The following is a 27,974-nucleotide window of genomic DNA, read 5'->3' as shown; positions in this document are numbered from 1 at the left end:
TTTTCTTCATATGTTCGATCTTATGACAAAGGACATATAATGAGATTCTTAATTTCTTAACATATAAGTATATAACTATCGATTAAGCGATCAAAATCGAGATAACCAATACTCTTAATTGATGGGATGGGATAACCAACCCAAATTAAAAGTAATAAAGGGGGTATTGAGTGCTAAATTATGTGGGCTCAGATTTAGGATTAATTTCATGCAATAGAAATTCTAACTCATCATGTAACGGCACTTCTATAAAATTTTGGTTCTTTTTTTTTTTTTTGGGCAAACATATGACTTTCATTAGATTAAAGAGTCACAGCAACCTCTAATACAAGAGAAGAAAATACATCCATAACAAAGGAAATGCAAAGAAAAAAGGCAACAATTGCCAAAAAGGTTACCAAAAAATGGTTAAACGAATGATAGATAAGATACAAATCAAAGAAAGAGCACATAAGAGATCGACATACAAGTACAAGCTTCACTACTTCTTGCTTGATCGCATTCATAGTAACCCCAAAGGTTACAAACTCTACCACAAAGGCAAAGGGGACTATAAGCCGGGAAGTAAAACCTTGCAATACCGACAAGTCTTGATCATCCATACCACTCACTAGAAGGAATTTTGGGAAAATAAACTGTTCAAAGAAGCAAAACAAGCATTTAAGAATGTTTTCTTGAGGGCCAAACCGTATGCTACAAAGGCATAAACGGAGCATCTTCGTCGAAGCGATGGCATCTTTGTCACGAGGTGTCTTTGTAGATCTTGGAAGCACCGATCCTTTTGGCTAAAGATATAACCGTCAAGCAGGAGAATAAAATTTTGGTTCTTATTGACGTATGTATTAATGTATAACAGTATAAGATTATTTATTTTCATAACGTGGGTGACGTAGTGATAATAAATCACTAGATATGAAAGGATTCCCAATAAGTGTCAAACTCAAAAGTCCACATCACGTGCTGAAATCATATTCACATAATTTGGTTACGGCTCTTATTTTTGTCATGGCTCTTTATTGCTAAATTGAGTTAGTTAAACCAATTTCTCTAATTGAATTACTAATTTGTCTCTTCCAAAGATAGAGTGACATGTTCTCATGTCTTCTCCACATATATAAGAAAAAAAAATTAGACCAGCTTTCACATGTTCTCTTTGACAAACTAACATTCTATTAAACCAACATCACCCGATTACCTTTTTTCTTTAAAATAGGAAATTTGGATCGTCCCCATGACCAATTAGCCACATTACCTTACTACTTTTAGTTGAAATTGTAGCCCTGAAAGATGTTTTTAATCAATAAGTTTATACATATATGTAGTTAATACCAATTTTTTTTTTGGTATGGGCTACAAATACCAAATATGTTTGTCGCTAAACAAATTAGATAGCGATCAAAAATATACATGGTTTGTATATCATCTTTTAAAGAATTATTTTTCTCGAAAACTTAAATGTATATCGACAATGAAAATAGCTTATCATCTAAAATTCCTTAATAGCCAGACAAGATTAACATATCAGTCCTCATCTCTCCTTTTGGAAAACAACCTTCATCGTCGTGCCATTTATTGTAAATTGATAGTTGTTGTTTCCTTATCTTTTCCTATAATTTTCTAGTGAAATGAAAATTCATTGGGATGAATATGATGTTATAATATTATTCATTTCTTATCTAGATTTATTTCTTGTATAGAAAAGAAACATCTATATTTTGTAATTCAGTTTTATTTATAAATATCTAAGTTACAAATGGTGGGAATATTATTTAATTGTTTACATCCAAAATTACATCATAACATAGTTGCCTGTTGTCACTGATGATTTGGTTGAATAAAAAGACATGTTTCGGTCTCTTTTCTAACATATTCAAAGAGTCATAGCTAATAGCTAGTTGGCACTATCATTCATTAGACGTAGCTATAAACACAGATTTAATTAAGAATTATGGCTATCTTTGATTCGGGACCAGTTTTGTAAGAAACATATGAATAACAGTATAGCATTGACAGTTTTGGGTAGCTAAACCAATTCTCAACTAACAAAGCTTTAATACAAAGTTTTTTTTTAAAGAAAGACATTGAAATCTCATAAGTTTGGAGGTTGAAAAAACTTATTGTAAAGAAAAAGTGAGCCTTTTTTAGATTTTAAATTCTGACTTTAATTTGGATTTTGAAAGAAATTAAACTTGAGGTTTTCAATAAATCAATCATAACTTAGTGTTATATGCGCTTTTGGTTTTGGTCAATCTTATGAATTACCTAAGTTAAACCACATTAGTACGGTCGTGCCGTCTCAAGTCTACAATCAAATCAATTTGTACCGAGTAGATAATTATTCATTTAACTACTTAGCCACAATTGGATTGCCAAAACAATTACAATTTACTTTTGAGTCTTGAAATTGGTGTTTCATAGTCTTAACAAACCTAGATTTTATCTTTTTCTGCTATCTCCGTAAAACATGATGTGCGGCGAAGGTAAGTTTTTATTCCGACATTGTGTTTTTTCTCCTTAACTAGTAGTTTTACAGAATTGGTAAATTAGCAGAAATTCAATAAAAATTGAATTTCTGCTAATTTACCAATTTTATAATTAAGTGGATTAATAATTCAGTAGTTACTTATAAATTATAAGTTATAATTAAGTGGGCTTAATAAGATATCTTGATTACCCAATCTTTTCCGGACAAAGATTTTCTCATTTAGTTCACCACTAAGAAACAGACACGTGTTATATTTGAACTTCACTATTGGCAAAGTCATCCAAACAAAATCTGTGGCCCGTTGCATTTCACTTCAATCAGAGCAGAGCAACTTGCTTTCAGATTTTTTTCGAGCCATGGAAGCTACTGCTGTAAATCCCTCCATTGTCACTGCCTCGAGAACAGTTCAACCTTACAGGCGATTATCAACTCTCTCACTTCGATTCCCTACATACCGGAACAAACGTGTTTCTCCTTTCACGCTCACAATCACAAGATGTTCCACCACAAAAAGTAGAGAAGCAGGTCAAGATTCATCGATCTCTTTGAAGAGAGGGCTAGTTTTTGATCTTGGCGTCTCTAAAGATTCGTGGCACAGTGAGGAGATTGGCTCTCCGGTTGTGAAGAGATTTCTAAGCGATAACGAAGAGAGATGGTACATGTGGTACCATGGAAGCTCAAAGCAGAACCCTGTTTCTGATTCTATCGGATTAGCGGTTTCCAACAATGGGATTCATTGGGAAAGAGGAAATGGTAAAGTTGAGTCAAGCGAAGATGTGGGTTTGGTTATGAGCTGTGGTGAAGACTGGTGGGGATTTGATACTGCAAGTGTTAGACCCGGTGAGGTTGTGATAATGTCGAGTTCTAAAGTCAGAGCTAATAGCTCTGTTTACTGGATGTATTACACTGGCTACACTAAGGAGACTGTTGAGTTTCAATCCCAAGATTTTACGTCCGTGTTGGGAAATCCGGAAAGGTTTCACCTTTGTGATGAGAATGCGGAGAAATCTAGGGTTTATTATAGGTCACTTCCAGGGTTAGCTATTAGTCAAGATGGTAGGCATTGGGCTAGAATTGAAGGTGAGCATCATAGTGGGGCATTGTTTGATGTTGGGTCTGAAAAAGATTGGGACTTTCTCTATATTGCATCTCCACATGTAGTTTTCCATGGAGATGGCGATTTACGGATGTATTACCATTCATTCGATGAGAAAACCGGTGAATTCTGCATTGGGATGGCGAGGTCTAGAGATGGGATCAAGTGGTTAAAATTGGGAAAGATCTTAGGAGGAAGAAAATCCGAAAAGGATGGATTAGGTTTCTTCGATGAGCTTGGAGGAAGATATCCTTGTGTGACAAGGAACAAGAGAGATGAGAGTTATGTGATGGCTTATGAAGGTGTAGATAGAACCGGGAAGACGAGCATAGGCTTCGCGGTTTCGAAAGACGGGATTAAAGATTGGAAACGAGTGCAAGACGAGGAAGCGGTGATCGCGGTTGGTGAAGGCGGTGCGTGGGATAACGAAGGAGTTGGGTGTCCATATTTGATTGAGATGGATGGAGATTCTGATCATCAATGGAGATTGTATTATAGAGGTGTTGGTAATGGTGGAAGAACAGGTATAGGCTTGGCTGTTTCTCAAGGCAATGTGATCACTAGTTTTACAAAACAAACAGGGATTCACTTGTGAAAGACACTTTTGCTTGGTTAATGATACACATTTATGTTAAGCGGTTAAAAAACAGCTCATATGGCTAACTAAATTACAATTAGTAAATTGTTATAAGTTTAATAGAATGGACTAATTAATCAGCTAAAGTAATGTCAAATTCTGAATTTTTGCTGATTATTTATGTAGTTCATGACCGTTACATCATGTGGGGACAAAACCATAGTGTAAAAAAAAGGCAAATCCGACCGTTACAAAACTCTACCATTTAAGTAACAATTCACAAATTTCGTAAATCAAAGCCAAAATCCAAAACTTTTTTTACTAATTGATCTCAAAGAAATAGCAATGAGAGGAGAGCAATTCGAGCTAGAGGAAGATAGAGACGGGCCACTGGAGCTGTTGCAGAGCTTGAGATCTAAAGCAACGGAGCTTCTTCTTCGAGAAGAATGGGAAGAATCTATAAAAGTTTACACGGAGTTCATCGATCTCTCTCGGAGGCAAGTCTCAAGTACTGGTGGATCCGACCCGGATCCGGATTCGATTGCTAAGCTCCGGAAATCTCTCTGTTTGGCTCTATGTAATCGAGCTGAGGCAAGAGCTAGGCTACGAGATTTTTTGGAAGCAATGAGGGATTGTGATCAAGCACTTGAAATCGAGAAGACTCATTTCAAGACTCTTCTTTGTAAAGGTAAAGTTTTGCTTGGATTGAGCAAATACTCTTTGGCTTTGGAATGTTTTAAAACGGCTTTGCTCGATCCACAAGCGAGTGATAACTTGGAGACTGTTACTGTGTATATAGAGAAATGTAAGAAGCTTGAGTTTCAGGCAAAGACTGGAGCTTTTGATTTGTCTGATTGGATCTTAAGTGAGTTTCGTGGGAAATGTCCTGAGCTTGCTGAGTTTATTGGGTCGATTGAGATTAAGAAATCTGAGCTTAGTGGGCGTGGATTGTTTGCTACGAAGAACATTGTTGCTGGTACTTTGGTTTTAGTTACAAAGGCGGTTGCGATTGAGAGAGGGATCTTAGGAAATGGAGAGTGTGGGGAAAAAGCGCAGTTGATCATGTGGAAGAACTTCGTTGAAGAGGTTACTGAATCCGTGAGAAAATGCGGTAGGACTCGTCGAGTTGTCTCCGCTTTGTCCACTGGACAAGGTGAAGATAGTCTGGAGATTCCTGAGATAGCTCTGTTTAGACCTGATGAAGCATTTGAAACTTGTGGTGACTGGAAACAGAGTTTGGATACAGAGAAGTTGTTGAGTATCTTGGATGTGAATTCTCTGGTGGAAGATGCGGTTTCAGGTAAAGTTATGGGGAAGAACAAAGAGTATTACGGTGTAGGGCTATGGACTTTAGCTTCATTCATCAACCACTCGTGTATCCCTAACGCAAGACGTCTTCACGTTGGAGACTACGTGATTGTTCATGCCTCGAGAGATATCAAAACAGGGGAAGAGATTAGCTTTGCTTACTTTGATGTGCTTTCTCCATTGGAAAAACGGAAAGAGATGGCTGAGTCATGGGGGTTTTGTTGCGGATGCAGTAGATGCAAGTTTGAGAGTGTCTTGTATGCTACCAACCAGGAGGTTAGAGAGTTTGAAATGGGTTTAGAGAGAGGCGTAGATGCAGGGAACGCGGTTTATATGGTGGAGGAAGGGATGAAGAGATGGAAGGTAAAAGGGAAAGATAAAGGGTTGCTGAGAGCATCTTATTGGGGAGTTTATGATGAGATTTATAACTCAGAGAGACTTATGAAAAGGTGGGGAAGGAAGATACCAACAATGGAAGTTGTGGTGGATAGTGTCTCTGATGTTGTTGGAAGTGATGAGAGATTGATGAAGATGGCTGTGGAAGGGATGATGAAGAAGCATGGAGGTTTCAGTAACATTGTGGAGATGGAGAAAATCATGAAGCTAGGGAAGGGGGTTTATGGCAAAGTGGTATCGAAAAAGAAGGCAATGAAGACTCTTCTTGGCATAGAGTAACAAGTTACAAATGTTGAAACTAATTGCTTGTAGGATCAATAGAGAGAGTAACCATTTTGGTTTTCTGTAATTCCTTGCCTCATGGAAGGAAACATCCAATGATATTATTACAAAGACATTCAAATGGAAATAACACTTGTTTTGTTGCAAAACATTTGTAGTCAAAGAATGTCATATATGAAAAAAGCCAGTTCTACAAAGAAATTGGATGAGTAGTGTGCATAAAAAGAAAACGATGATTTTGAGTAATTTATTCGTCGATCCAATTATCCTGATTAGCACTTCCTCCGGTTCTGTCTTGCAGCAACACATCTTTCTCATTTTTCAACTGGTTAACTAGCCTGCGGACGCTAGGAGTCTGGAAGCGATCCTTAGCGGATGTCTTCGATTGAGTTATTAACCCTTTCTTGGCACTAGGATACGGTTTAGGAGGTGGATCCTTATCTTGCATTACCGCAAGCTCCTTTAAGCGTTTGTATGCTTTCTTCATTTCCTTTCTCTCTGAAAGATATTCCATCTGAAAAATCATCAAAACACAAACTCAGCAAGTTCGAAGAATAACATCTCCCATGTTCAAAGAAACGGCATCAACAGCAGCGGTACTACGATTCATATCTATTCAAGTATCGTAGCTAATCATAGACTGTGAAAAGAAAATACGTACATTAGCTACAGACATGGCGTCACCCTCACTGATGCCATGCTCCTTCAATTCAAGTACCCGGCAACCATACACACGTGCTTGATCTGGAATAAATGCTGATATCCTAGGTAATTGAAGATGATGCAATGAGAGGGAGATAGATACAGAATGAAAAATGGTGAAACTCTCCCATTGAATCAGAATTTAAGAGTGACACGTGCTTATAGTAATGGGTTCAAGACAAAATTGTTTGAAATTAAACTTCTTTCTATAGTGATGCATATCAGAATAAGCTTTATGAAGAACTAACTCATAACATAATCATCAAACTATCTTTGATACAAATGCAGAGATATAAAAAGTTGAGAATTTTACTTGGCAGGGTCATCAATTTTGGTTCCAGGATGCTTATTAGCGAATTTACGAACGTAAGGATCCTCAGGGAGAACAATCTTCTGGATTTTTCCATTGGAGCGAGGAAACACAGGAGGTGGTGATCTGCCATTAAAACCAAATCACAGAACACTCATTTCAACAAAACCCTCAAAATCCTAATTCACAGATGCCAAAATCTCAACTTTTTGTGCGATTAGAATTCAATTGCATCCGAATTAGAAACCCATTAACGGATGATTCAATAAGGAAGTATCAAATTGATCAATCGAGCCAAATCATTTGGAGAAATAGAAATGGGAGAAGAGAGGGTTACGCTTCCATGGCTTTAAGCCAAACAGGCTCTCGTGTAGCTAAGCCACCAACAAGCCTCCTGGTTTTGGAAAGTAAATCACCTTTCATCCACGACATTGTTGCTGAGCTTCTTCACTTTTCTTCTTCGCTTGATCTGTTATTGTTTTACCAGAGACGACGAAGACACAAGGGTTTCAGAAATGGCTCGATTTGATAAAACCTCATGGTTCATGAATTAAACCGGGTACATCACACTCTAAATTACGGTCTAAAATCGGTTAACAGAGCAATTGTATGGTTCGTATGTCAAAACGCAGCCGTTTCGTAAATACATTTGCCTTGATAAATTTTCACCTCTTTTGGGTTTCTTCTACTAGTCTTCACTTCCGTCAGCTATAGCTTTGGAGAAACTGCATCAATGGCGTTGAGATTGACATCGCTAAAACGCGCCGCGGTTGAGTCCTGTCGCATTTTGGAAACCCGAAGCTTAAGTCATGTCGCTGCGATGCCTTCCCCCTTGAACGGAGCTTTTGATCGCCCGATTTCTATGCCGCCGCTGGTTTTACCTGAGTTCGATCAGAATCAACCGGGTTTGATCGAAGAAAAGAGCTTCGGGTTCGGGCTTCCTAGTTTTGCTTTTAATGGATCCATGGAGCTAATGGCTGTGCCTAAGAAGAAGGTCAAAGAACTCTCAGTCCCTTAATTAGTTTTCTCCTTTCGTTTTCCACTTCTGAAATGATAAAATTTCTTAGGGTTTTGATTTATTGTGGTATCTAGGGTTAGCTTTTTTGACGGAGTCAGGGTTTATCTAGGGTTTTAGGAAGGTGCACTATAGGACTTATTAGTTGATTATGCAATTGAGATACTAAGTGCTAGATTGCTTCTTCTATAGAATCTATCTAAGAAATGTTGTCTCTTTGTGTGTTTTTGAGTGTCCATTGTTTTTCCATTTGCTTGTGTATCTTTGGGTTTAAGTTGATTTGGTTCCTTACTTCCTTTAGGTTCACATGTGAATGAAAATGTGTAATTTTTAATGGCTCCTTGGAGAATGATAGTGTTAATTGAAGCTGTTCTTGATGAAACATGCAGATTTCTAAACACAAGAGAGGGATAAGAAATGGTCCAAAGGCTCTTAAGCCTGTTCCTGTGATCATCCGTTGCAGGTAAGAGATTAGCTTCTCTTCTTTTTCTTTTTTTTTTTGTCCGCAGATTAGCTTCTCTTCTTGTTTTATCTGTTTGATGCTTCTTAATATATCCATTAGGTTGAGTTTGGTATGGGTGTTTAGTTTTGAGGCTGTGATAGAAAAATTCTGTTAGGTTTATCTAGGTTGTTGTTGCTGCAGCAACAGCTGAAGAATAAATGCATATGCTTTGTGATTCATTGTCTCTCCTAACTATCACTTGGTATAAACTGCACTTGAGTAACTAGAACTGTGTATCGTTAACATGTTTGACGAAAGACCTACTTGTGTGCAACATGGTACAAAATATGAGTCTAGTTGTTCGGTTTTGGTATATGTTTGATTTAAAACTTCTTTTGTTTTCATGATCTCATTGTGAGGGCACTTGTATCAGAATTTTATATATGCCGCCAGTTTAAGTGCACACTCTTTTGTGTTTCCAGGAGTTGCGGGCGAGTCAAGCTGCCACATTTCTTCTGTTGCAGCGGTGAGCGGCTAAACCCTACTGAGTAAGGCAATTCGAACAACTGGTCATGGTTTCCAATATGATTACTCCTTGTTGGATATCAAGAGGATAAAATCTTGGCTTTCTTAGTAGTACACTAGAATGATAAAAGACTTAGTTGATGCTGTTTTGGCAAATTATTGTATGCTGCAAGATCAATATTCTCATGCTTCTCTTGACAAATTATGTTATTGTCATTGCTTGTTGCAAAGTGTAGGATTATCTCATTCACTTTTATTTGTGCTCTTAGATTTGGATTCAACAGCTAAATATATTCGAAATGGATAAATATATTCACGTGAAACCATCTATACAAGCTTTTGAAGCTCTCGTCATGTACGCTCGCTGTCTCAATAACCTCTTAGTTTACTCGAGTGTCATTTCAAGGGTAATTTTTGGTTTATCATAGTCAAAGTAGCTCGTGTTTGGTAGTTTTATGGACTAATTTTGGTTTGAGATCTGATTTGGGCACATTGTGATAGCGAGCACAATGATAACCCTAGGTAAGATAGTTATATCCGAAGCCTCATTGTGCTCATTTCCTTCTCTTTAATGATTACAAACAGAGACAAGCAAGTTCTAAACAAAATTGAAACCCCACTCTTTGGAGAAACCTTGATTAGATCTAATCTAAGAGTTAACTATCTCGATCTTCCTCCTCGTTGTAGTTGAATGGTAACGGAACTGATTTGAATGCTCTGAACTTTCCCACATTGTTCAAGTGTTCATTCTCCAACCTGTGTTCGCAAGTCGTCAAAGGAAGAACCCTTGAGTAAAAAATGGTTTAAAGAGAATTTAGTGATCGTGTCGTGGTCAAAAATTTACCTGAAGAAATTCCAGATACCACGACGTATGATCTCAAGAGCAGCAAGAAGAGCAATCATCGTTTCTCGATGTAAGAACGATAAATTGAAATCAAGCACAGTCTGCAACCACGCCATCCTCAACACAATGTTTAAGACCTACAAAGAAGAAGAGGCAGAAACAAAACTTATAAGGAAACCATCAATCAGGAATTGTACTGTTCTTTTGATTTTCATAGTTCTCACGATTGCAACGTAGTAGACGGCTTTGTGAGGAACAAGAAGCTTCTCTCTCAACAAATGTTTAGATGGTCTGTGAAGTAATCCCCAATCAAAAACAATGTCCCAATATGTGCCGTAAAAAGTTGCCAATGCCGAGAAAACCCAGGCAGAGATTTTCCAGATGTTTCCTCTGTTAAAGCTGTAAGCTGTTCTCAAGCAAACAGCCACAACGGTTAATAAATACTTGAGAGCATTGTAGCCTTGACTTGAATCATTCTCTTCGATCAATCTTCGAACACACTGAAGAAAACGTGACCAGTAAGGTATCACAGCAACGATGAAGTAGAATGTACTGTATACATCGCTTGATCTGCAAGTATTTTGCCTGTGCTTGAAGTCTCCCCAACCATAGTAACATATGTAAAACTCCAAACTCCTTAGTGCTTGAACCTAAAAAAAAGAAAGTTGATTAATGAGTTGAAACATTTTGAAAACATATAAATGGGAGTTAGAAGAATGTTATGAGAACACACAAACCTGACTTGTTAATTGGTCTGCCAAGAAAAAATCTGGAAGATTAACCTGCAAATTCAGAGTAAAAATTAAGATTTTTTATCGATGTTTTACCCCGCGTAAAAAAAAGGATTTGCATGAGTATATTACCTTGTAGAGTGGCGCAGCAATGCAGCGGAAGACAACCATGAGGAAGAAGACGCGGCTTGACCGATAAAAGATGTTGAAAGGACAGAACAAAATAGCTACCACTAGCTGCAAAACATAGTACAAACGAAATGTGTTACTACATTAGTAACAAAATGTACTTAAGATTCTCGTGGTTATTATGATGAACAACTTACAGCCAAAATAAACATGGGAAGAAGTTCAGTCATGGTTTTGTAGTCATTAGTGTTAGGATCCATCTCCATGTCAAGGTTTATTAGAACAGCGCAGAGAGCAAGCGTGCCGAGACCAAAGCTTAGAAGCAGAACATGTCTATAACCAAGCTCTGTTCCTTCTTTAAAACCGAATATAAACGGATAATTCACTCGATATCGCTTCCAAAAGTATATGTTTGAAGCATACATGATCATATGCAGAACCACAAATGCAAATAAACTGAAATTATGGTACAAAAAAACATTTCTTGTCAGCAAGAAAAAAATGTTATCAATTAGAGAGTTAAACTATATATATATGTTTTGGTTTTGAACCTGTAAAGAGGGAACATTGTCTCCATGTAGACTTTATGTCCAACTGCGCCCATTATATTACGAGCATGGATAAACATGACTAGAGCTACCACTAGAGAGACTGTGCAACCGACGAAAAAGCCTGACAAAGATAAGAACTAATTTGAGGAATTCTGTTTAATTAGTCATGAACTAATGTAAATAAACCGGTTTCGATTTGAGAAATTTTTTTAGTTACCAGTGGAAAACGTTATTCGATGTTTTTCTTTCTTTACTTTTGGTCTTAAGAGATTCATTCCTTTGCTTCGATTCAAACCGGCGAAATGTTCAACGAAGGTTGACTCAACTCTCAACATAAGCTTGTTGATCTATTAAAATGTAACTGAGCTCAGGTTTTTTTTTTTAGTTTTATTGAAAGAAAAGAATAAGGTTTGTGTAAAGATAATTGTAGTAACCTCATCAGAGCTAGTGAGGTAGGACTTATCAACCATCTCCATGTATGGTTTTGCTGCACTTCTTGAAGCAATCTGATCATAGAAAATATTCAGCAAAAACATATTATTAAGTCTAAAGAAAATAATATTGTATATATCTGATTAAATCAAGAGTTACCTTATCATACTTTTTCATGATCTTGGAAATAGCCAAAGTGTTCAAGAAGCTGAATAAATCAAGAACAAAGCATGGATTTAATCAAACAATCTTTTTTTTTTTTAACTTTTTCATATATTCTTAAGAAGCAACATTACCTGTAATTCTTGAGATGTCGAAGCTTGCGATAAAACTCGATGAAGACATTCTTAAGCCGTTCTTCTATTTTCTTGAGATTCTCTCTAGTGAATTTGAGCTCTTCTTGGTTAGAGAGCTTGAGGACGTTTTTAATTGTGGAGAGAGGAGTTTCCTGAGTTTTGTTTAATCTGATACGTTCAAGAACACTTAACACTTGTGGTACACTCTCTTTCGTTGAATCTCCACCGTTGGATCCATTTCCCTCTACTCTGATTCCCATCTCCTCAGCTAATGTATTCCCTTCAAAAATAAACACAAAAGATTTTAAACTTTGTGTCATTTCAGCTAAACTTAGTAACAAAAAATATCTGACAACTTACTCTGGTCATTAGAATCTAAGGCATTCATATCCACTGAAACTGTTTCAGAGCAGCTCCACGAAGAAGAAGGTCGCTCAACTTTGATTCTGAAAGCAATGAGAGCATCCATTTGTTTGTTCAAAACCACTGCCTCCTTCACCATTTCCTCCACTTTAGACCGGTAAAAATGGTTAACTTTATCGAATTCAAGATCTAGGGTTTTAAAGAACGCAAGCTCTGACTCTCTCCCCGCCTCTGCAACTTCCAAGATGGTTGTCTCGTATCTCTCAAACCCATCATCCCCAGTAGTTGCGTGCACCAGAATGTCCTGAATTTCTGGTTCCCGAGTCGAGGCGGTGCGGCTATACCGCTTTGTCAGGCCGCTGAAGTTGCGGCTACCAGATAGCTTGCGTTTCAAGATACCTGGTCTCTCTGATCTTTTCCGTGAAGTTTGGATTTCTTGAAGAATAGATTTGAGACCAGCATAATCCATGTAAGCTTGTTGCCATTCTGGAATCATCTGCCTAACAAAATCTTTCCCAAACTTCATATTTGGTTTCTCTGGACTTCTTTGTAAAACTCAAGAATCCAGATCTAATGAAAAGCCTCTTTTAGTTGAGATCAATCTCTGTCTCTCCCAGCCTCAGTGAAAAGTTGGCTGCAGAGTAAAGAACAGATTTTGAGCAAATTACGAAGAAGACAAAAAGAAAAGCTATTAGAGGAAGAAATAAACTAGAAAGCGTGTAAGAGGAACAAAGGGTGGGGTTATAAGAATTTGCCAACCATGCAAAAACTCGGAGTTTATTCAACAAGTCCCTTATATTCATATATATATATATATATGTATATAGACTATAGAGAGAGGGATATTGAGTCACATGAAGATTTGCAAGTGGATATAATTTCACGTGAGAAAAATCAAAAGAGTTGAAATACAATTGAAAAAGATGTTTGTTGTGGTGGGCTCTTGGGTGGACAGATTGACGACTAAAATAAAATAATTGCATAACAATTCACATGTACAAAAAGTCTTTCCTCTAAATTAAAATCATAAAGGGGTCAAAGTGGTTGTGGTAAAAACAAACATCAAAATAATATAAACAAATACAACAGAAAGAAAACAGGTGGACGATACACTTTTTGCGTGGAATGATGCACTTCCACACTGTTCTAGTGAGCAACACACGGTTCACAGTGACCGATACATTGTTTTACGGTGGATGTTACTGTTGATGGAAGAAGAAAAGAATTTAGAGGAAAAAAACAGAGGGTGAGAGACGTAGAATTAAAAAACAAAGGGAGAGCAATTAAGTTTTAGTATGGCGGCTTAGAGAAAATTACGTTTTGAGAAAAGTTTCTGATACCTTGTTGAATGATGAGAACTGAGAAGCACAATATTTGGTTCCCTTCTCCGTGTATTCAATTATCTACAGTAAAGAGTACAATGAATCAATTAACATGATTACATAATATGTGATATTCCTAAAATAAGATGAGAGTAATATGAGTTTCCTAATTTATCAGTTACATTGTTAAACAATGTACACGGTGAACGATACACTTACTATTTGCAGTGGATGATCCATTATTACGGTGGTTAACTTAAATACAATTTTTACCGTCCATCGTCATGTTCACAGTATCCATTATTCGCAGTAGTCAATATAATATTTAGTGGAGATGATTAGCAATCCTCTTTAGTCTATACATTGCTTACCGTTTACCTTATGTCGTCATAAACAGTAAACCATGTAGTATAGTTCTCAATGGAACATTATGTAGTAAAAAACTTTCTAAATACGCCAAAATTACCCAAATTGCAAATTACAAAATAAAAAATTACTCTTGAAATTTCCTATGTTAACATTCATCAATCTTTGAGTGACAAAAAAAAAAAAAAAAAAACATTTATCAATTTTTAACTCAAAATTGATATTACTATAAGTGGATTAACTCATAGCCTTCTTTATTTTAAAATAAAAAAAAAAAAAGAAAAAACTCATATAGAGTCTTTTTTAATTATTTGTTATACAATAACTTTAATTGTAGGATCTTAAGATCAGCAAACATACTCTATTTGACTCAATGTGAAATCCAAACGCTAGAAAAGAAAAAGAGTCCAGGTACATGATGTGTCGGTGTTGATATATATTTGGATCTAACAACTTTAAGACTAGCTACAGTTTTCTTTTTTCTTTGATAAAGTTTTAATAAGACTAGCGACAGTTCTTAACTTCTTATGTTTTTTCTTTCTCATTTTTTCTTCCCGTCCAGTTCATATGTTTATCGTATCACATAACGAAGTTTATATCAGCTTAATATGCATGGATTAATTTTATTCTTTAGGTAAAAAGTTATACAATGTAGAAGTGTATCCTCTGAAGAAATTAATCAATATGTCAATATCAACATTTAGTTTAAATGAATTTGGTAACTAGCTACTCTATTTATTTCGATATTTTATATTTGGTAAAGGCATGCATCATATAAAGATGTTCTTATTTATTCAAAAAGATAAGTGATTAAAGTCATCATAATCATATTCTATTAATTATTGAATTAGTTAAATTCTAACAAAAAAAACGTGGAAAGTGATAAAGGGTGAAATTAGGACGCGTTTCATTAACCCACTTTATCCTTTTTCTTTTTGACCAACAGTGCATATTATTTGAGTATCAATGTATCATACCAGATAAAATTTTAAGAGCATACATGTACTTTAGACACACAGTTTCCTAATTTTCATTCTGAAAACAATTCGTCAAAAAAGCAACTAATTATATAGCTTTCACTCACACTTTTCACTAGCCATGTTTTTTTCCGGTTTAAATTTTGATTTTCAATTCAATTCAATTTTTGTTTTCTTTACTAAAATAGCAACTTATAGCCAAATTCTTAATATTTCAAATTACATATAGTTTTTGGTTTTCTCACACAAATTAAGAAAATTATTAAAAACTTTGTCTTATCTTTCATTAATATATTTTATAAAAAGTTCATTGGCCGAAAACAGTAAATAGTAACCGAAACTTTTACCTAACATCTACATTGAAAATTTAAAGAAACTATTAATATAAAACAGAATTTAAGTCCTAGAACGACAACTAAATTGAAACGGATGGAGTATGATGTAAGGTAGTTCTTATTCGTTATAGGAGGTTTCCATGGGCTTTACTTGGTCACTTTGGTAATTAAGTTATTGTCTTAGGATCTTCATGAGCTAAGAAATTCTTGTAGTTGCAGTATATGCTCGTTAGATTCGTACTTAAGCTAATGTTTTCTTCTATCTCAGTTTTGGGTTTTAGTACTGAGTTGTAATTGTATTTTTGTTTGCTTCTCTTTTTTCGGGATATTGTCGGCTTAGTATCCGAAGATTTTCAATCAGTTCAGCTTTTGAAACGCTTTATGAGAAATTTCGTAATAAAAAAAGTTAGACGAAAGTGAAAAAACATGTAATAACTAAAGATTTTCATGTTAACGAGTAAATTCTGGTAGCTAGTGTCGTGAGCATTGAGCAATGACATCGGGACCAAAATACACAACAATATTTGATGTATTCAGCATGTGCTTATTAAATCTGCATCATATACTTATTATAGTCACCATTCAATTTTTGTTCAATTTGTTATGCATCGCTTATTACTTTGTACTAATAACATTTATTATGTTTGTCTGGTCGATTCGCTACAACTTTTTCATAGCATACGAGTATACGACCAACTAAAAAATAATTACTACCAATAATAATAATTTGGCTGGAGAAGAAAACACTATTTAGTTTATAGTTTTTATTGGATTCAAACAAGTAAATAAGTTCACTTTAAAATACAATACAAATTTAGTTTAGCATTACCTGTTTATAATTGTTATAGTACCATTTTACTAATTAATTTTAATTATATGTTTCTTTTTCTTAAAACATTTTTAATCCATCACTTGAAACGGAGTTGAGATGTCGGCTCCCACTGTATTTGATAGCAACCTGATTTTATTCGCCACACTAGTTAGGTTATGTTTATAAATTGGTATTAATTGGAGTTTGTTGCAACACCACTATCTAAATTATTACTAAAAATCTTGAAAATACAAATCCAATAGTTTTATTCATTTTTAGAAAGTATTGTTAAAAAGGTTATTTCAGTAGGTCTTCCTAAGCTATGAGAGATTCCATAATTGTCGTTGAAAGCGGAAAGTTCGAAGATTTGGCTAAAAGAATTAACTGATTTGAATTCCCTTTGAATAATCCAAAGATGTATATATACATCTAAATTACTTACAGCTAGAGAACGGCATCTGAGACTACGATATTTGTTGATCTTAATCTTTGACTCTCCATTTTTTTTTTTTTTGATTGATGGGTTTGCGTAGCAAGGTGGCTGACTTCTCCACGTACGCGTCAATTTTTTTTCCGATATTGCTTGACAAACCGAAGCTTCTTAATTTGTAAGCATGCATCTTTTACGCTAGTTACGGTACATAGTTAAAAAAGTTGTAGATTGTTTTAATTGGTAAGTGATATATTGCGTTTATAACTAAATTTGCCTCATGTTGATGACAAAAGAAGATGGTGATCTGTATGTATTTGCGTTTTTTTGGCTGCATGCATGCCTGCATGTTTATACGTTTAAAAAAAATGTTTATACGTTTTAAAATGAATTTAAAAGTAGATATATCTAAACATATAAGAGACGATGTTAGCACTTTAAATTTAAACGACGGAGAGTGACTAAATTATGATCTCCATTTAATGAAATTATGCATCTAGACCCAAAACTGTTTTGTTAACAGAAAAAAAGAATGTTATAATCTGGTTATTCTTATTATTTTCATACTATGTCAAAAAAAAATTGGAATAAGAATATCTTCTGACTAATACTCAGGATAATTGCTGAGAATGCCCTTTGCAAACTACTCTTTTCCAATTCTACCATTTTTCTATTTGCCATTTTTATTTCTACCCTCTTTAATTTTTTATTGACCATTTTACCCCTATTTAGAAATTGTTTTAGGTTAACAAAATGAAATATTAATATTTTTCGCCTAAAATATTCCAAAATAAAATTCCCGCCAAAATTTTCCCGCCAAAATTTTTTGAAAAAACGATTCCTGCCAAAACTTTTTTCAAAAATATTTTTCCCGTAAAATTTTTTTTTTTTGGCGGGAAATAGATTTACAAATGATTTTAAAAGAGTTTTAAAAGATTTTAAAGCGATTTTAAAAAAGTTTTAAAATATTTACAAGGGATTTTAAAGGGATTTTAAAGGGATTTTAAAAGATTTACAAGAGATTTTAAAAGGGTTTTAAAATATTTACAAGTGATTTTAAAAGGGTTTTAATACATTTACAAAGGATTTTAAAGGGCTTTAAAAAATTTATAAAGGTTTTTAAAAGATTTTTAAAGGGTTTAAAAGCGTTTTAAAATATTTACAAGGGATTTTAAAAGGGTTTTAAAGATTTACAAGAAATTTTAAAAGAGTTTTAAAAGATGTACAAGGATTTTTAAAAGATTTTTAAAGAATTTACAAGAAAATCCTTTAAAAACTCTTGTAAATTTTATTAAAACCTTTTAAAATCTCTTGTAAATCTTGTAAAACACTTTTAAAATCCCTTGTAAATATTATAAAACTCATTTAAAATCCCTTGTAAATCTTTTAAAACACTTTTAAACCCTTTAAAAATCATTAAAAAACCTTTATAAATCTTTGAAAGCCCTTTAAAATCCCTTGTAAATATTTTTAAACCCTTTTAAAATCACTTGTAAATCTTTTAAAATACTTTTAAAATCCTTTGTAAATCTGTGTCCCGCCAAAAAAAATTTACAAGGATTTTTAAAAGCATTTCTTTTGCTGAGAAAAAATTTGTCACGAACTTTTTTTTGGTAGGAAAAATTTTGGCGCCAAAAATTTAGCGGGAAAATTTCAGTTTCCAATTACATATTCCTATTAGATGAGGGTAATTTGGTCATTCTGTTCAATGGAAGGGGTATTTTTAAAAATAGAAAACACAAAAAGATATTAATACGAAAGGGTAGTAAAAAAATGTAGTTTTGCAAATTTCCATTATAAACCATTCATATTTGCGTTTACCTTTTGCCATTAAACCAATAGTTTAAAGAACTGCAATTTTGTTTACGTTTTCTACGACCATGTGATTTTCAAATTTGTAGAAAACAAGTTTTCCGTTAATCAAAAAAAGGATTAAATGGTTGCTTTGACAACTTCTTTTTCGGGTTGGAAAACCGTAGTTGACAAAAAAAAGGACAAGACGTTTACTTTTAAAAGCCATCATAAGTAATTAGTTACGTAATATAGAATTTGTAGTCCAAATAGACAACCCAATGGCTCCTATTTTGTGTTACCATGATTATGCGACCAGGATAGTATAATAATAGATATTTTTTTGACAACAATATAATTATACTTACTAGAATTTACAAAACATAAACAAAAAACACGTTTGTCTCTGAAACACGCCTTGCCACTTTCCTAAGGGTTATGCTGGAGATATTGAAGTTACTATAAAATCATATGACGTATTGATAAAGTTATGGTTTTAGAGAGAAATATAACGTATAAGTTGTTGGTGGCCAACGAGTATAAACAAAATATGTTGCGATTTTTAACAAAAACTTGCCAATATTGGATATTAATACGTTTGACTCTAGAATGAAAGATGATATATGTGAAAATAGGATTGACAACAGGATAAAGAAAGAGAAGACGTACGTACGATTTTAAGGATTTTTAGTCCTAGAAAATCCTATCAAACATATTTTTTCTGATTTGTGTTTTCAAACTGTTTTAGTGTATACCATCTTACGTACCATATAAATGTTCTATTTTAGAGAAGACAATATTTTCATAAAACAAGAATGCGTGTTAACCTCAACTCATTCAAACGGTATGAGCCTAAAGTCATGGCACGAATTCAGTAACATGAAACTTGTACAAATTGAACAATCATCCGTCCTACTCAATTTTCTCTTTGTTTTATACAATCCAATTCACACTTTTTTTTTTCTCTTTTCCTTTTTAATTCATTTTTTCGTCTTATATATTAGAGAAATTGTAATAAATGACGACTTGAAGGTAGAGAAAAAGCTACTCCACCTTCAATTGTAACTAGCCGGGCGGTCTGGTGTCCGAGTCAATTGGTCAGACGACGACTACACAATGACAACACCAACATATAACCTTTTATGCATAGGATCATTCATGTTTTTACTATGTTTCAGCATTGGCTTTGGTCGCAAAAACCTACAAGACAAGCTCGGTGACACTCTATTTGCCTCCAAACCTGTTGAAGCAACCGAGCTTAGAGCCGCTTTGGTTTCTAACACCGAAGCTAGAGACATTTCAGGTAGTATTGGTTTGGGAGAGGTTGGAAGTCAAGAGATGCATCATATTTACATAGAAACAGGTGAAGATTCAAGTCTTGTAAATAAACAAGACAATATAAACTCTATGCCTAGGAAGGTTATAAGGGGTACCGTTTCCATCTCATTCTCATTTCCTATCATCAGAATTAAGGTTCCTATTCCGAAGCCAAATATTACGGTGGCTGAAAGAAACCAACTCAATGAAGAAGAGATTAAAGGCATTGTCATAACTCCAACGAAGACTAATGAGTTTGGTCTTTCCCTTGGAAATGACGGTGCAGAGCTCGGATACAACTACCAATAACCAACCACAAGAACCACATATTGAAGGCCTTGCCACTTTCCTAAGGGTTGTGCTGGAGATACTGAAGTTACTATAAAAGCATATGACGTATTGATAAAGTTATGGTTTTAAAGAGAAATAAGTTGCTGGTGGCCAACGAGTATAACAAAATATGTTGCGATTTTAACAAAAACTTGCTAATACGTTTGACTCTAGAATGAAAAATGATGTATGTGAAACATTTTTTTACATTTATTTGCTATGCGCTGTAAGTATCTATGATTTTTAATAAAAATAACCATATATATACTTTTCTTAAACCTGAGTTTAGGAGATGAGAAAGAAAGATGGAAACCCGTACAACTAAACATATTTCTATCTTAGCATTCTCTTCTCAATATTGGCAATGATGACCTTGAGAGTGATTCTTTTGTTTCTGTTTGTAGCCTTGAGAAAGTTGTTAAAGTTATTGAAGCACAAGGCCGCAAGATCTATGTTTCACCACTACTAGCATTTTTCACAAGCTCCCAATTATTGAATAAGTTCAAACTCGATACCTTGAACTGGAGATGTTTTGAAAACATATTCAAGCACCTGATCATTGTATTCTTCAAAAGATGCAATTGTGTATGGATTTTGAGAAAAAAGTATAGTATGGATTTATGAAGAAATTAGGACAAGACATTCTAATATATATAGCTTCCAACATCTTTGTGAAGTTGAGTATGAGATCGCTATTTATTTAAATTTAAACGACGGAGAGTGACAAAATCAATATTATGCTTATTAGAATTTACAAGAATATTAAACCTATAATATGTATAGATATCCTTTACAAAAATAATGTGCATTATTGTGCTAGAAAATCCTATCAAACAAATTTATATTTGAGTTTTCAAACTGTCTAGTGTATACCACCATCTTACCATAATAGTTTTCTATTTTAGAGAAGACGCTTTTCCCATAAAAACACGAATGCGTTTAAATCTCAACTCATTCAAACGGTATGAGCCTAAATTCATGACATGAATTCAGTAAAATGAAACTAGAAAATTGAATAATCATCCGTCCTTCTTATTTTCTCTTTGTAGCATCAAAGTCACACCTTTTTTTTCCTCTCTTCTATTTTTGAACTCATTGCTTTCTTCTTATATATTAGAGAAATTGTAGATAACTGCCAATTTTAAGGTGGAGAAAATGACAATACCAACATATAACCTTTTATGCATAGGATCATTCATTTTCTTACTATGTTTCAGCATTACCTTTGGTCGCAAAAACCTACTAGACAAGCCCGGTGGCACTCTATATGCCTCCAAACCTGTTGAAGCCGCCGAGCTTAGAGCCACTTTGGTTACTAATACCAAAGCTAGAGACATTTCAAGTAATATTGGTTTGGGAGAGGTTGGAAGTCAAGAGATGCATCACACTTACATAGGAACAGGTGAAGATTCAAGTCTTGGAAATAAACAAGACAATATAAACTCTGTGCCTAGGAAGGTTATAAGAGGTATCGTTTCCATCTCATTCGCATTTCCTATCATCAAGATTCAGGTTCCTATTCCGAAGCCAAATATTACGGTGGCTGCCATAAACCAACTCGATGAAGAAGAGATGATTAAAGGCATTGTCATAACTCCAACAAAGACTAATGAGTTGTGTATTTCCCTTGGAAATTACGATGTAGAGCTCTCATACAGCTAAAAACAATTTCAAGAGCCGTATGTCGCAGGCCCATTGCCAGTTTTCTAAGGGTTATTCTGGAGATGGAAGTTAGTATAAAACATATGACGAATTGATAAAGTTGATGGAAGTACTTTTTTTTTTTTGGACAAAGTACTTGATGGAAGTACTTAAGTTATGGTTCAAGAGACAAATAAGTAGTTGGTGACCAACGAGTATAAACAAAATATGTAGCCATCTTTAACAATGACAAAAGGATATATGTGAACCATTTTGTAATATCTATTTACTATGCTATAAAAACCTATGATATATAGTAAAAGAAATTCATATAACTTATAACCCTGAATTTAGGAGATGAGAAAGAAAGATTGAAAATGGAACAACTAAACATATTTCTATCTTAACATTCTCTTCTCATTGGCAATGAGGATGACCTTGAGAGTGAGTCTGTTGTTTCTGTCTGTAGCCTCGAGAAAGTCGTTGAAGATATTGAAGCACAAGGCCGCAAGATCGGTGTTTCAACACTACTAGAATTTCCACAAGCTCCGCGAATAAGCTGAAGCTCAAGCTCGTTATCTTGAACTGGAGAGGTTTCGGAAACATCAAGCACCTGGTCATTGTATTCATCAACAGATGCAATTGTGCTTGTTTCTGTTCGAATAGTTGAATCATCTCCATATAAACCATGTCTTCTTTTCCGTCTTGTTGCTTTTCCCCAACCATTAATTGTCTCTCTTACCCTTTGAGGTAACAATGCTGCCTTGTAGTTTGTTCCCATCTGTAATTAACATTATCTTAGCTTGTTTTATGAGTTATAAGAACTATTGTAATTAAGCAGAAGCTCCAAAAGTTTTTTTTTCCTGAAAATGTTACCTGAGTGACAAGTGCATAGAGTGGCAGTGTGCTGTAGCTACATAAAAATTGTCCAGAAAACCTACAAAACATAAGAAATTAATAAACCGTCCAAACGATATAAATACACAATAGTCTCATGACTTAAACGAGAAAACTTGATTACCCTAGAATAAGTCGCAAGTAGACAAGTAAATGGTTCCTTAGGAAGCAAGAATTGTATCCAAATTGCCACTGAAGAAACAAGAATAGATTATGCCAATATATGAACATATCTTTAAAGCGTAAGAGTATACTATATGTATTTCTTATCTTGCATATATGGCAAAAAGATGATAGAAAGACAAAAACTTACCCAAAACCAGAAGAAAGAAGCCAGTTCAAAAGCATTCTGTAGGACACAGAAAGCACATATATATGTTATTACAAAATAAGAAATTCCTTTGTGACTGATAGAGTTTTCAAAGAATTATACAGACCTGAAACTGAATGAAGTGGATAAGGGATAAGAGTAATTCCGGTTTCTTGAACCAAAAAAGTTCATCGCGAGGTCTCAGCTTTATACCAGAAGCATATTCTGTTATACTAGCGTTCTCCAATGCTAAAGTTGCGATGACATGTTGCAACTTTGCACCAACCAAAAGAACAAGCTGTTCAAAAGAAAGGGATGCAAACCAAAGTGGAAATTTGTTATGATATAAGACTCACTTTCTAAGGAAAAACAAAAACATAGAAACATGAAGTGGAAAAATAGTTCTTACAGTGATTGGAATGATCGCTAGCCAGAAATAAAGATTTGATCCTACATTATAATATCAAATAAACTCTTAAAACGACATACAAAAGAGTATTAATTCATAAGTACTTTGCACTATGATTTATGCAGTGTTATAATTTATTATTAATACATTATATGCGTACCTTTTATGTTGAAAAGCATGAAACCAACTACAAAACCCCAAAGTGGCCCACTGCAAAAGATCATAAAAAAAAATACATCATTACAATCTACTCAACATAATTTTTGGTATAAAATCAATTAATTTGTAAGTTGAATGAATAATGGCTAAAAGTTTTATATGAAAGTAAGTTAAACTTGGAACAAGAGAGAAAAGAAGTCCTACAAGTATAAAGTTAAGAAAATGCACCACACTATTTTTCCTAAGGAAAAAGTGTAACCCACCTGACGCCAACAATCTTTTGGAACTCTTCTTCCATAGAGCGGATCATATAGCTATGAAAATCGTATGTCAATGTTAAGTGATGGTTCTGTTTAAAGGAAGATAGAAATGATTATAATAACATAATGGACATACGTTTCTTGAAAGAAATGATATGAACGAAAATAAAAGCAAAAGATATATGAAGGTAAAAGAAAAATCTAAAAAGGGTATGAAAAAGATTGGCAAACTTTTAGCATCACCCAAACAATCAATCTTTTGCATGGATATAAGTATTCTTCATTCAAACCCAGTAGGTTATTAACTCAATATTTTCCTTGCCTGACTGATTTAATTTAAAACTTCTACTACACAAGAACGATTTTCAAGCTCCATCAATTTTTAGAACATCAAAAATGTAGATTGCGAGCATGCATAAAAAGAAAAAGAGTATAGTGCAAGTGAAAACATTCAAATGATCCGAGAGTATCATCACGCACCATGATGAATCCCTTTCGGAGTGTAAGATAGTCAGAACGAACAACAGAATGTCCAAACTGTCTGAAGAAACATATCTGTAAGAATAAACTATAAATATTTAGCAATTGGTATCATAATAGGATATTTGCTAGCTATTATCTAAAATTTTAAATGACCTATCATATTAGTAAAATTTTAAATGACCTATCATATTTACCTTTGTGTTCAATAAGGCATCAAATATATGTAGATGAATATTGATGTATAGTAAAATTTCTTGATGAAGTAAAAACCTACCACCCATATAAGTAATCTATTCTTGACCAGAGGAGCAGATGTATGATACTGGACAAATGTTGTTTGCCTTCGGAAAATCTTTTCGCGTGCAACCACTGCCAAAATTATCAAATTTTCTCCTTCTTAAGATAATGCAATTTACTGAATAAATAAAAATATGACTGCTAAGGAAATCAAAGCCGTTAAACCATAACACTAAGCCTATGTGATGTACAGTCAAAACAACATCGTGAGCTAAACTTGTAATAACAGATATGAATCATAACAACTCTTTATATTAATAGACATATATACAGATATACTCTTTAGTGTCTAATATGAAAGGAGAAGATACCATCTATATATGCTCACCAGTTAAGCAATCATTTCGATCCATATGAACCTCGTCTTCCCATATCCTCCATCTATGAATCTGAACAAAAAATGATAATCAAATTGAACTTGTACTAACATAGTAATCAGTATACACTATCAAATGGAGTATATATACATCAAAATATTCTAAGAATTATATGAGGAGAAGCAAGAAACTCATAAATCTTACACATGAACACTTCAGTGGAAAAAAAAAAAAAAATTGTTTGATAATACTACCTTCACGATTGCAAGAAGCATTGTCAAGCAGCTGTAAGTTACATGAGTGACTGCCATTATAAATATGAAGCGATGCAATTGTTCCATGCCTTCATATGAAAGAAATGGCTCATGCCCCTGTTAAGTAGATAAATGTTATGTTTTATATAACTATAAAGAGCTTTTTTATTTCTTTTTCTCTTTGGTAATCAGTCATGATGGACAACTGGACATTATCATGAAATGAGATTAATAGGAAACCTCGCTGCACGTATCCTCTCCTATACCACTCAATCTTCTCCTCAGAGTGTGCAAGAAGAGAGATCTCGTTAACTGAGTCCGCTTGACAGTAGAAATAGTACTTTCAAGTTCCTCATTAATCTCAGAAGGCGTACATGGGACAAATCTATCGTTGTGGAAACTTGAAGAGACGCATATGTTAGCTATTGTGCTAGAGGTAGCTGTAAGAAGAAGCGATATGAATCCGAGCAGCATCAGCTCTGGAAAAAAAAAGTTCAAGAACCAAATTAATATTTAGGACAACACATCACAAAACATATTATTAGAGTTGTTACAAATGTTGATCAATCAAACCTTCTTTCATTTTCTCCAATGCAGCAAACAAAGGTTTTCTCTTAGTCTTTTGCAACCACTGTCCCAAAAACAAAACTCAAAAGCTAATTAAGACTATCAATTAGTGGAGGAAACTTCAATCTATTATTTGACATTTGATTACCGGAAAGATCAAAATTAGAAAAATAAAGGAAATTCCTATTTCAAAGGAAAGTCCTTACGTTATTTTAATTTGACATTTTTTTATATTGATTATAAATATAAAAGTACTTACGTTACTAAGCCGATGAATGGAACGTTCAACGATCAAAGAAACAAATACAAAGATAGTCAATACTGTAGCAACTGACCAAGTTGGTGTTAAACCCAACGTTCTCTCGCTTGGTTCTGTTTCTTCTCTCATTTCTTCAACCGAATTCTTTATGAACAAATTTTCAGATGTTTCTTTCTTCGCGTGCAAGAAACCAAATTAGCTCTGTGGTTCAAGGTCGTATCGAGAAACTTTTAAACTCTTCTCATGCCAAAATGTTACAAGCTAATGACACACCGTTGACTTTATCTCAGTGCCTTTCACCGGATATAAGTCCTTTGCATCTTCCAAGAAAAACTCCCTCTATCATCTAAAACGGCCAAAACAGAAATTTAATTGCAGTAACCAATTTAATTGGAAAAAAAATATAATTGTTTTTGTAAATATATATGAAATGAAAAAATAAGATAATTTTAAAAGAGTGGATAATTTTCTGTTTTGAGATTTCTTAAACAATAGTATATCTACAAACTTTCATTAATGAAATATAATTGAAAATATAGAAAATATAAAAATACTATTTCCCTCCATTTCACATGATTCAAATCTTAATATAACGATATAACCAGATAAACATAAACAAATCTAGATTTGGATCCCCATTCCTAAACATGAACCTCCAAATCTTCGGATTGTGGTTTCTGATTTAAAACTTCAAAACCCATTCAAATTTCTCAAGGTTGGATATTGTGAACCAAATCTTTATTAAACTAAGAAAAAAAATGTGAACCAAACGAAAAAATGGATCCGAAACGAACTGGCTTTACATATTCAATCTATATGAATAACTGATCCTAAATATTCAAGGAAAAAGAAGAAAACAAATCAAACAAATGACAAAAAAATCCAAGAACTTACGGGAAGAGAGGAGCAAGCGAGCTGAGCCGTCATGTTTACATAGAGAGAAGGGAAGTCTTTTTGAAGCAAATGTTTAAGGTAGGAATAATGCCTCAAGTCTCTCTCTCTCTAATGCAATTATCAGAATATATCTTAGATTAATATTAGATATAAGTATTTATTAATTAAGAGTTTACATCACCTCCTACGACTCTGGTTAATTATATAATGAAGATTTGGTTCAGTTAATTAAAAACAAGATGTGGACTGACAGCACACTTATAGGATCTTGAGGAATCTAATTGGAAACTACTGGATAAATGCATGTGTAAAGACAGACCACTTATTAATAAATTAGGAATAATAAATGATTACAAAAAAATAGTGATCGATAAAATTAGCTTTTCTACTTTCTAAGTATTTTGTTGTTGGTGTTGTTGTATGGTGTGTCATTGGAAGAATGGATTAAGTATTTTACGATAGTCTTGACGGTAAAGAAACACATCCGAATATGCCTACACATTTGGTGGTACAACAGCTTATTGGCTTCCAAAAGTGTAGAAGGTTGTAACTTGTAACTTTATTAAATGTGAAGTTGTAATGTTGTTGCGGCTTCGTGTACTATCGGGTAACGTGACGAAGCTTTTGATATTTTTAAAACGATTTATTTCATATGTTGATGTTATTTATTTCATTCTAAGTTACAGTTTTGTACGATATGATATATGATATTTGCTTCTGTTAGGACATCATTGGTCCTTCTTCACATGTTAGATTGTTTTTCATAATTTCATGTCTATGGCGAACTGGCACGTATAATAAATTTATTCGACAACCCGATGATCACCACAATTTGTATTTTTTCTTTTATGAACTTCTTTTTAATAAAATAAAAAATGTTATAACGATGCATACGATAATGTCATGAGATTATATGAAAAGAATACGTGCTACTAGTGAAAAAACAAAGAATATATACGTGCCACTAGGTGATCAGTAGGTGATAATCTAGTTGAATTGACTTATCACTTGTAATTTGATAAAAGTTGCAAACCGAACATTATGGAGTAAATTTCGCATTATTA

General features: G+C 34.0%; 9 protein-coding genes and 3 long non-coding RNA genes across 14 annotated transcripts; 8 read left to right on the top strand and 4 right to left on the bottom strand.

Moving 5' to 3' along the window:
- Positions 1-277: 277 nt before the first annotated feature.
- On the bottom strand, positions 278-846 carry AT1G26762 (uncharacterized protein). The gene has a single exon (NM_001084129.2). The coding sequence runs from the start codon at positions 714-716 to the stop codon at positions 303-305; it is 414 nt and encodes a 137-aa protein (NP_001077598.1). The 5' UTR covers positions 717-846; the 3' UTR covers positions 278-302.
- Positions 847-2,785: 1,939 nt separating this feature from the next.
- On the top strand, positions 2,786-4,404 carry AT1G26761 (Arabinanase/levansucrase/invertase). Its single transcript, NM_001123885.2, has one exon. The coding sequence runs from the start codon at positions 2,842-2,844 to the stop codon at positions 4,174-4,176; it is 1,335 nt and encodes a 444-aa protein (NP_001117357.1). The 5' UTR covers positions 2,786-2,841; the 3' UTR covers positions 4,177-4,404.
- A 97-nt stretch (positions 4,405-4,501) lies between these two features.
- On the top strand, positions 4,502-6,293 carry SDG35 (SET domain protein 35). Its single transcript, NM_102439.3, has one exon. The coding sequence runs from the start codon at positions 4,504-4,506 to the stop codon at positions 6,139-6,141; it is 1,638 nt and encodes a 545-aa protein (NP_173998.2). The 5' UTR covers positions 4,502-4,503; the 3' UTR covers positions 6,142-6,293.
- On the bottom strand, positions 6,171-7,588 carry AT1G26750 (uncharacterized protein; the record flags this gene model as incomplete). The annotated part of the gene is made up of 4 exons (NM_102438.3): positions 6,171-6,658; positions 6,806-6,908; positions 7,160-7,282; positions 7,494-7,588. The coding sequence occupies 4 exons, from the start codon at positions 7,586-7,588 to the stop codon at positions 6,392-6,394; spliced, it is 588 nt and encodes a 195-aa protein (NP_564260.1). The 3' UTR covers positions 6,171-6,391.
- Positions 6,886-7,182, top strand: AT1G06017. Its single transcript, NR_139006.1, has one exon. It is a non-coding gene; the product is annotated as an other RNA (long non-coding RNA).
- Positions 7,589-7,792: 204 nt separating the features above from the next.
- AT1G26740 (Ribosomal L32p protein family) lies at positions 7,793-9,464 on the top strand. The gene is made up of 3 exons (NM_102437.4): positions 7,793-8,150; positions 8,561-8,634; positions 9,096-9,464. Exons 1-3 carry the CDS (start codon positions 7,890-7,892, stop codon positions 9,163-9,165), a joined length of 405 nt encoding a protein of 134 aa, NP_564259.1. The 5' UTR covers positions 7,793-7,889; the 3' UTR covers positions 9,166-9,464.
- A 62-nt stretch (positions 9,465-9,526) lies between these two features.
- AT1G26730 (EXS (ERD1/XPR1/SYG1) family protein) lies at positions 9,527-13,409 on the bottom strand. Of its 2 annotated transcripts, NM_102436.2 has the most exons (12): positions 12,482-13,409; positions 12,122-12,401; positions 11,985-12,033; positions 11,828-11,899; positions 11,611-11,740; positions 11,394-11,514; positions 11,040-11,298; positions 10,846-10,950; positions 10,720-10,764; positions 10,207-10,632; positions 9,983-10,119; positions 9,527-9,894 (listed from the first exon to the last, which is right to left on the bottom strand). In NM_102436.2, exons 1-12 carry the CDS (start codon positions 13,008-13,010, stop codon positions 9,795-9,797), a joined length of 2,253 nt encoding a protein of 750 aa, NP_173995.1. In that variant the 5' UTR covers positions 13,011-13,409; the 3' UTR covers positions 9,527-9,794. The 2 variants fall into 2 exon arrangements, with proteins under 2 accessions (NP_173995.1, NP_001321974.1); NM_001332727.1 differs by having other exon boundaries at positions 9,983-10,632.
- A 171-nt stretch (positions 13,410-13,580) lies between these two features.
- On the top strand, positions 13,581-13,885 carry AT1G06013. The gene has a single exon (NR_139005.1). It is a non-coding gene; the product is annotated as an other RNA (long non-coding RNA).
- Positions 13,886-19,505: 5,620 nt separating this feature from the next.
- On the top strand, positions 19,506-20,346 carry AT1G26720 (uncharacterized protein). The gene has a single exon (NM_102435.2). It carries the CDS (start codon positions 19,633-19,635, stop codon positions 20,140-20,142), a length of 510 nt encoding a protein of 169 aa, NP_173994.1. The 5' UTR covers positions 19,506-19,632; the 3' UTR covers positions 20,143-20,346.
- Positions 20,347-21,238: 892 nt separating this feature from the next.
- On the top strand, positions 21,239-22,117 carry AT1G26710 (uncharacterized protein). The gene has a single exon (NM_102434.2). It carries the CDS (start codon positions 21,319-21,321, stop codon positions 21,823-21,825), a length of 507 nt encoding a protein of 168 aa, NP_564258.1. The 5' UTR covers positions 21,239-21,318; the 3' UTR covers positions 21,826-22,117.
- On the bottom strand, positions 22,008-27,067 carry MLO14 (Seven transmembrane MLO family protein). Of its 2 annotated transcripts, NM_001332726.1 has the most exons (16): positions 26,911-27,067; positions 26,017-26,362; positions 25,764-25,821; positions 25,431-25,669; positions 25,191-25,307; positions 24,948-25,008; positions 24,597-24,691; positions 24,320-24,394; positions 23,843-23,928; positions 23,581-23,630; positions 23,421-23,461; positions 23,139-23,309; positions 23,015-23,050; positions 22,826-22,893; positions 22,681-22,741; positions 22,008-22,585 (listed from the first exon to the last, which is right to left on the bottom strand). In NM_001332726.1, exons 2-16 carry the CDS (start codon positions 26,143-26,145, stop codon positions 22,208-22,210), a joined length of 1,665 nt encoding a protein of 554 aa, NP_001319086.1. In that variant the 5' UTR covers positions 26,146-26,362; positions 26,911-27,067; the 3' UTR covers positions 22,008-22,207. The 2 variants fall into 2 exon arrangements, with proteins under 2 accessions (NP_001319086.1, NP_564257.1); NM_102433.1 differs by lacking the exon at positions 26,911-27,067 and having other exon boundaries at positions 22,205-22,585; positions 26,017-26,210.
- Positions 26,897-27,104, top strand: AT1G06007. The gene has a single exon (NR_139004.1). It is a non-coding gene; the product is annotated as an other RNA (long non-coding RNA).
- Positions 27,105-27,974: the final 870 nt, after the last annotated feature.

This window comes from Arabidopsis thaliana (assembly GCF_000001735.4).
Source record: "Arabidopsis thaliana chromosome 1 sequence".
Lineage (NCBI taxonomy): Eukaryota > Viridiplantae > Streptophyta > Magnoliopsida > Brassicales > Brassicaceae > Arabidopsis > Arabidopsis thaliana.
Note: the sequence above shows the minus strand (reverse complement) of the source record. Positions and strands in the feature narration are given on the sequence as shown.

Bases quoted from the DNA above. Each gene is read 5' to 3' on its own strand.
- AT1G26740 (NM_102437.4), top strand. From the start codon at position 7,890: ATGGCGTTGAGATTGACATCGCTAAAACGCGCCGCGGTTGAGTCCTGT. The intron at 8,151-8,560 runs GTCAAAGAACTC...TGAAACATGCAG, and splicing joins TGGCTGTGCCTAAGAAGAAG to ATTTCTAAACACAAGAGAGG. The intron at 8,635-9,095 runs GTAAGAGATTAG...TTGTGTTTCCAG, and splicing joins CCTGTGATCATCCGTTGCAG to GAGTTGCGGGCGAGTCAAGC.
- AT1G26762 (NM_001084129.2), bottom strand. From the start codon at position 716: ATGCTCCGTTTATGCCTTTGTAGCATACGGTTTGGCCCTCAAGAAAAC.
- MLO14 (NM_001332726.1), bottom strand. From the start codon at position 26,145: ATGAGAGAAGAAACAGAACCAAGCGAGAGAACGTTGGGTTTAACACCA. The intron at 24,692-24,947 runs GTGAGCATATAT...TAATTTTGGCAG, and splicing joins TCGAAATGATTGCTTAACTG to TGGTTGCACGCGAAAAGATT. The intron at 22,586-22,680 runs GTAACATTTTCA...TGTTAATTACAG, and splicing joins TCTATGCACTTGTCACTCAG to ATGGGAACAAACTACAAGGC.
- AT1G26710 (NM_102434.2), top strand. From the start codon at position 21,319: ATGACAATACCAACATATAACCTTTTATGCATAGGATCATTCATTTTC.
- AT1G26761 (NM_001123885.2), top strand. From the start codon at position 2,842: ATGGAAGCTACTGCTGTAAATCCCTCCATTGTCACTGCCTCGAGAACA.
- SDG35 (NM_102439.3), top strand. From the start codon at position 4,504: ATGAGAGGAGAGCAATTCGAGCTAGAGGAAGATAGAGACGGGCCACTG.
- AT1G26730 (NM_102436.2), bottom strand. From the start codon at position 13,010: ATGAAGTTTGGGAAAGATTTTGTTAGGCAGATGATTCCAGAATGGCAA. The intron at 11,515-11,610 runs GTAACTAAAAAA...TATCTTTGTCAG, and splicing joins TCGAATAACGTTTTCCACTG to GCTTTTTCGTCGGTTGCACA. The intron at 10,765-10,845 runs GTAATATACTCA...CTGAATTTGCAG, and splicing joins TTGCTGCGCCACTCTACAAG to GTTAATCTTCCAGATTTTTT.
- AT1G26720 (NM_102435.2), top strand. From the start codon at position 19,633: ATGACAACACCAACATATAACCTTTTATGCATAGGATCATTCATGTTT.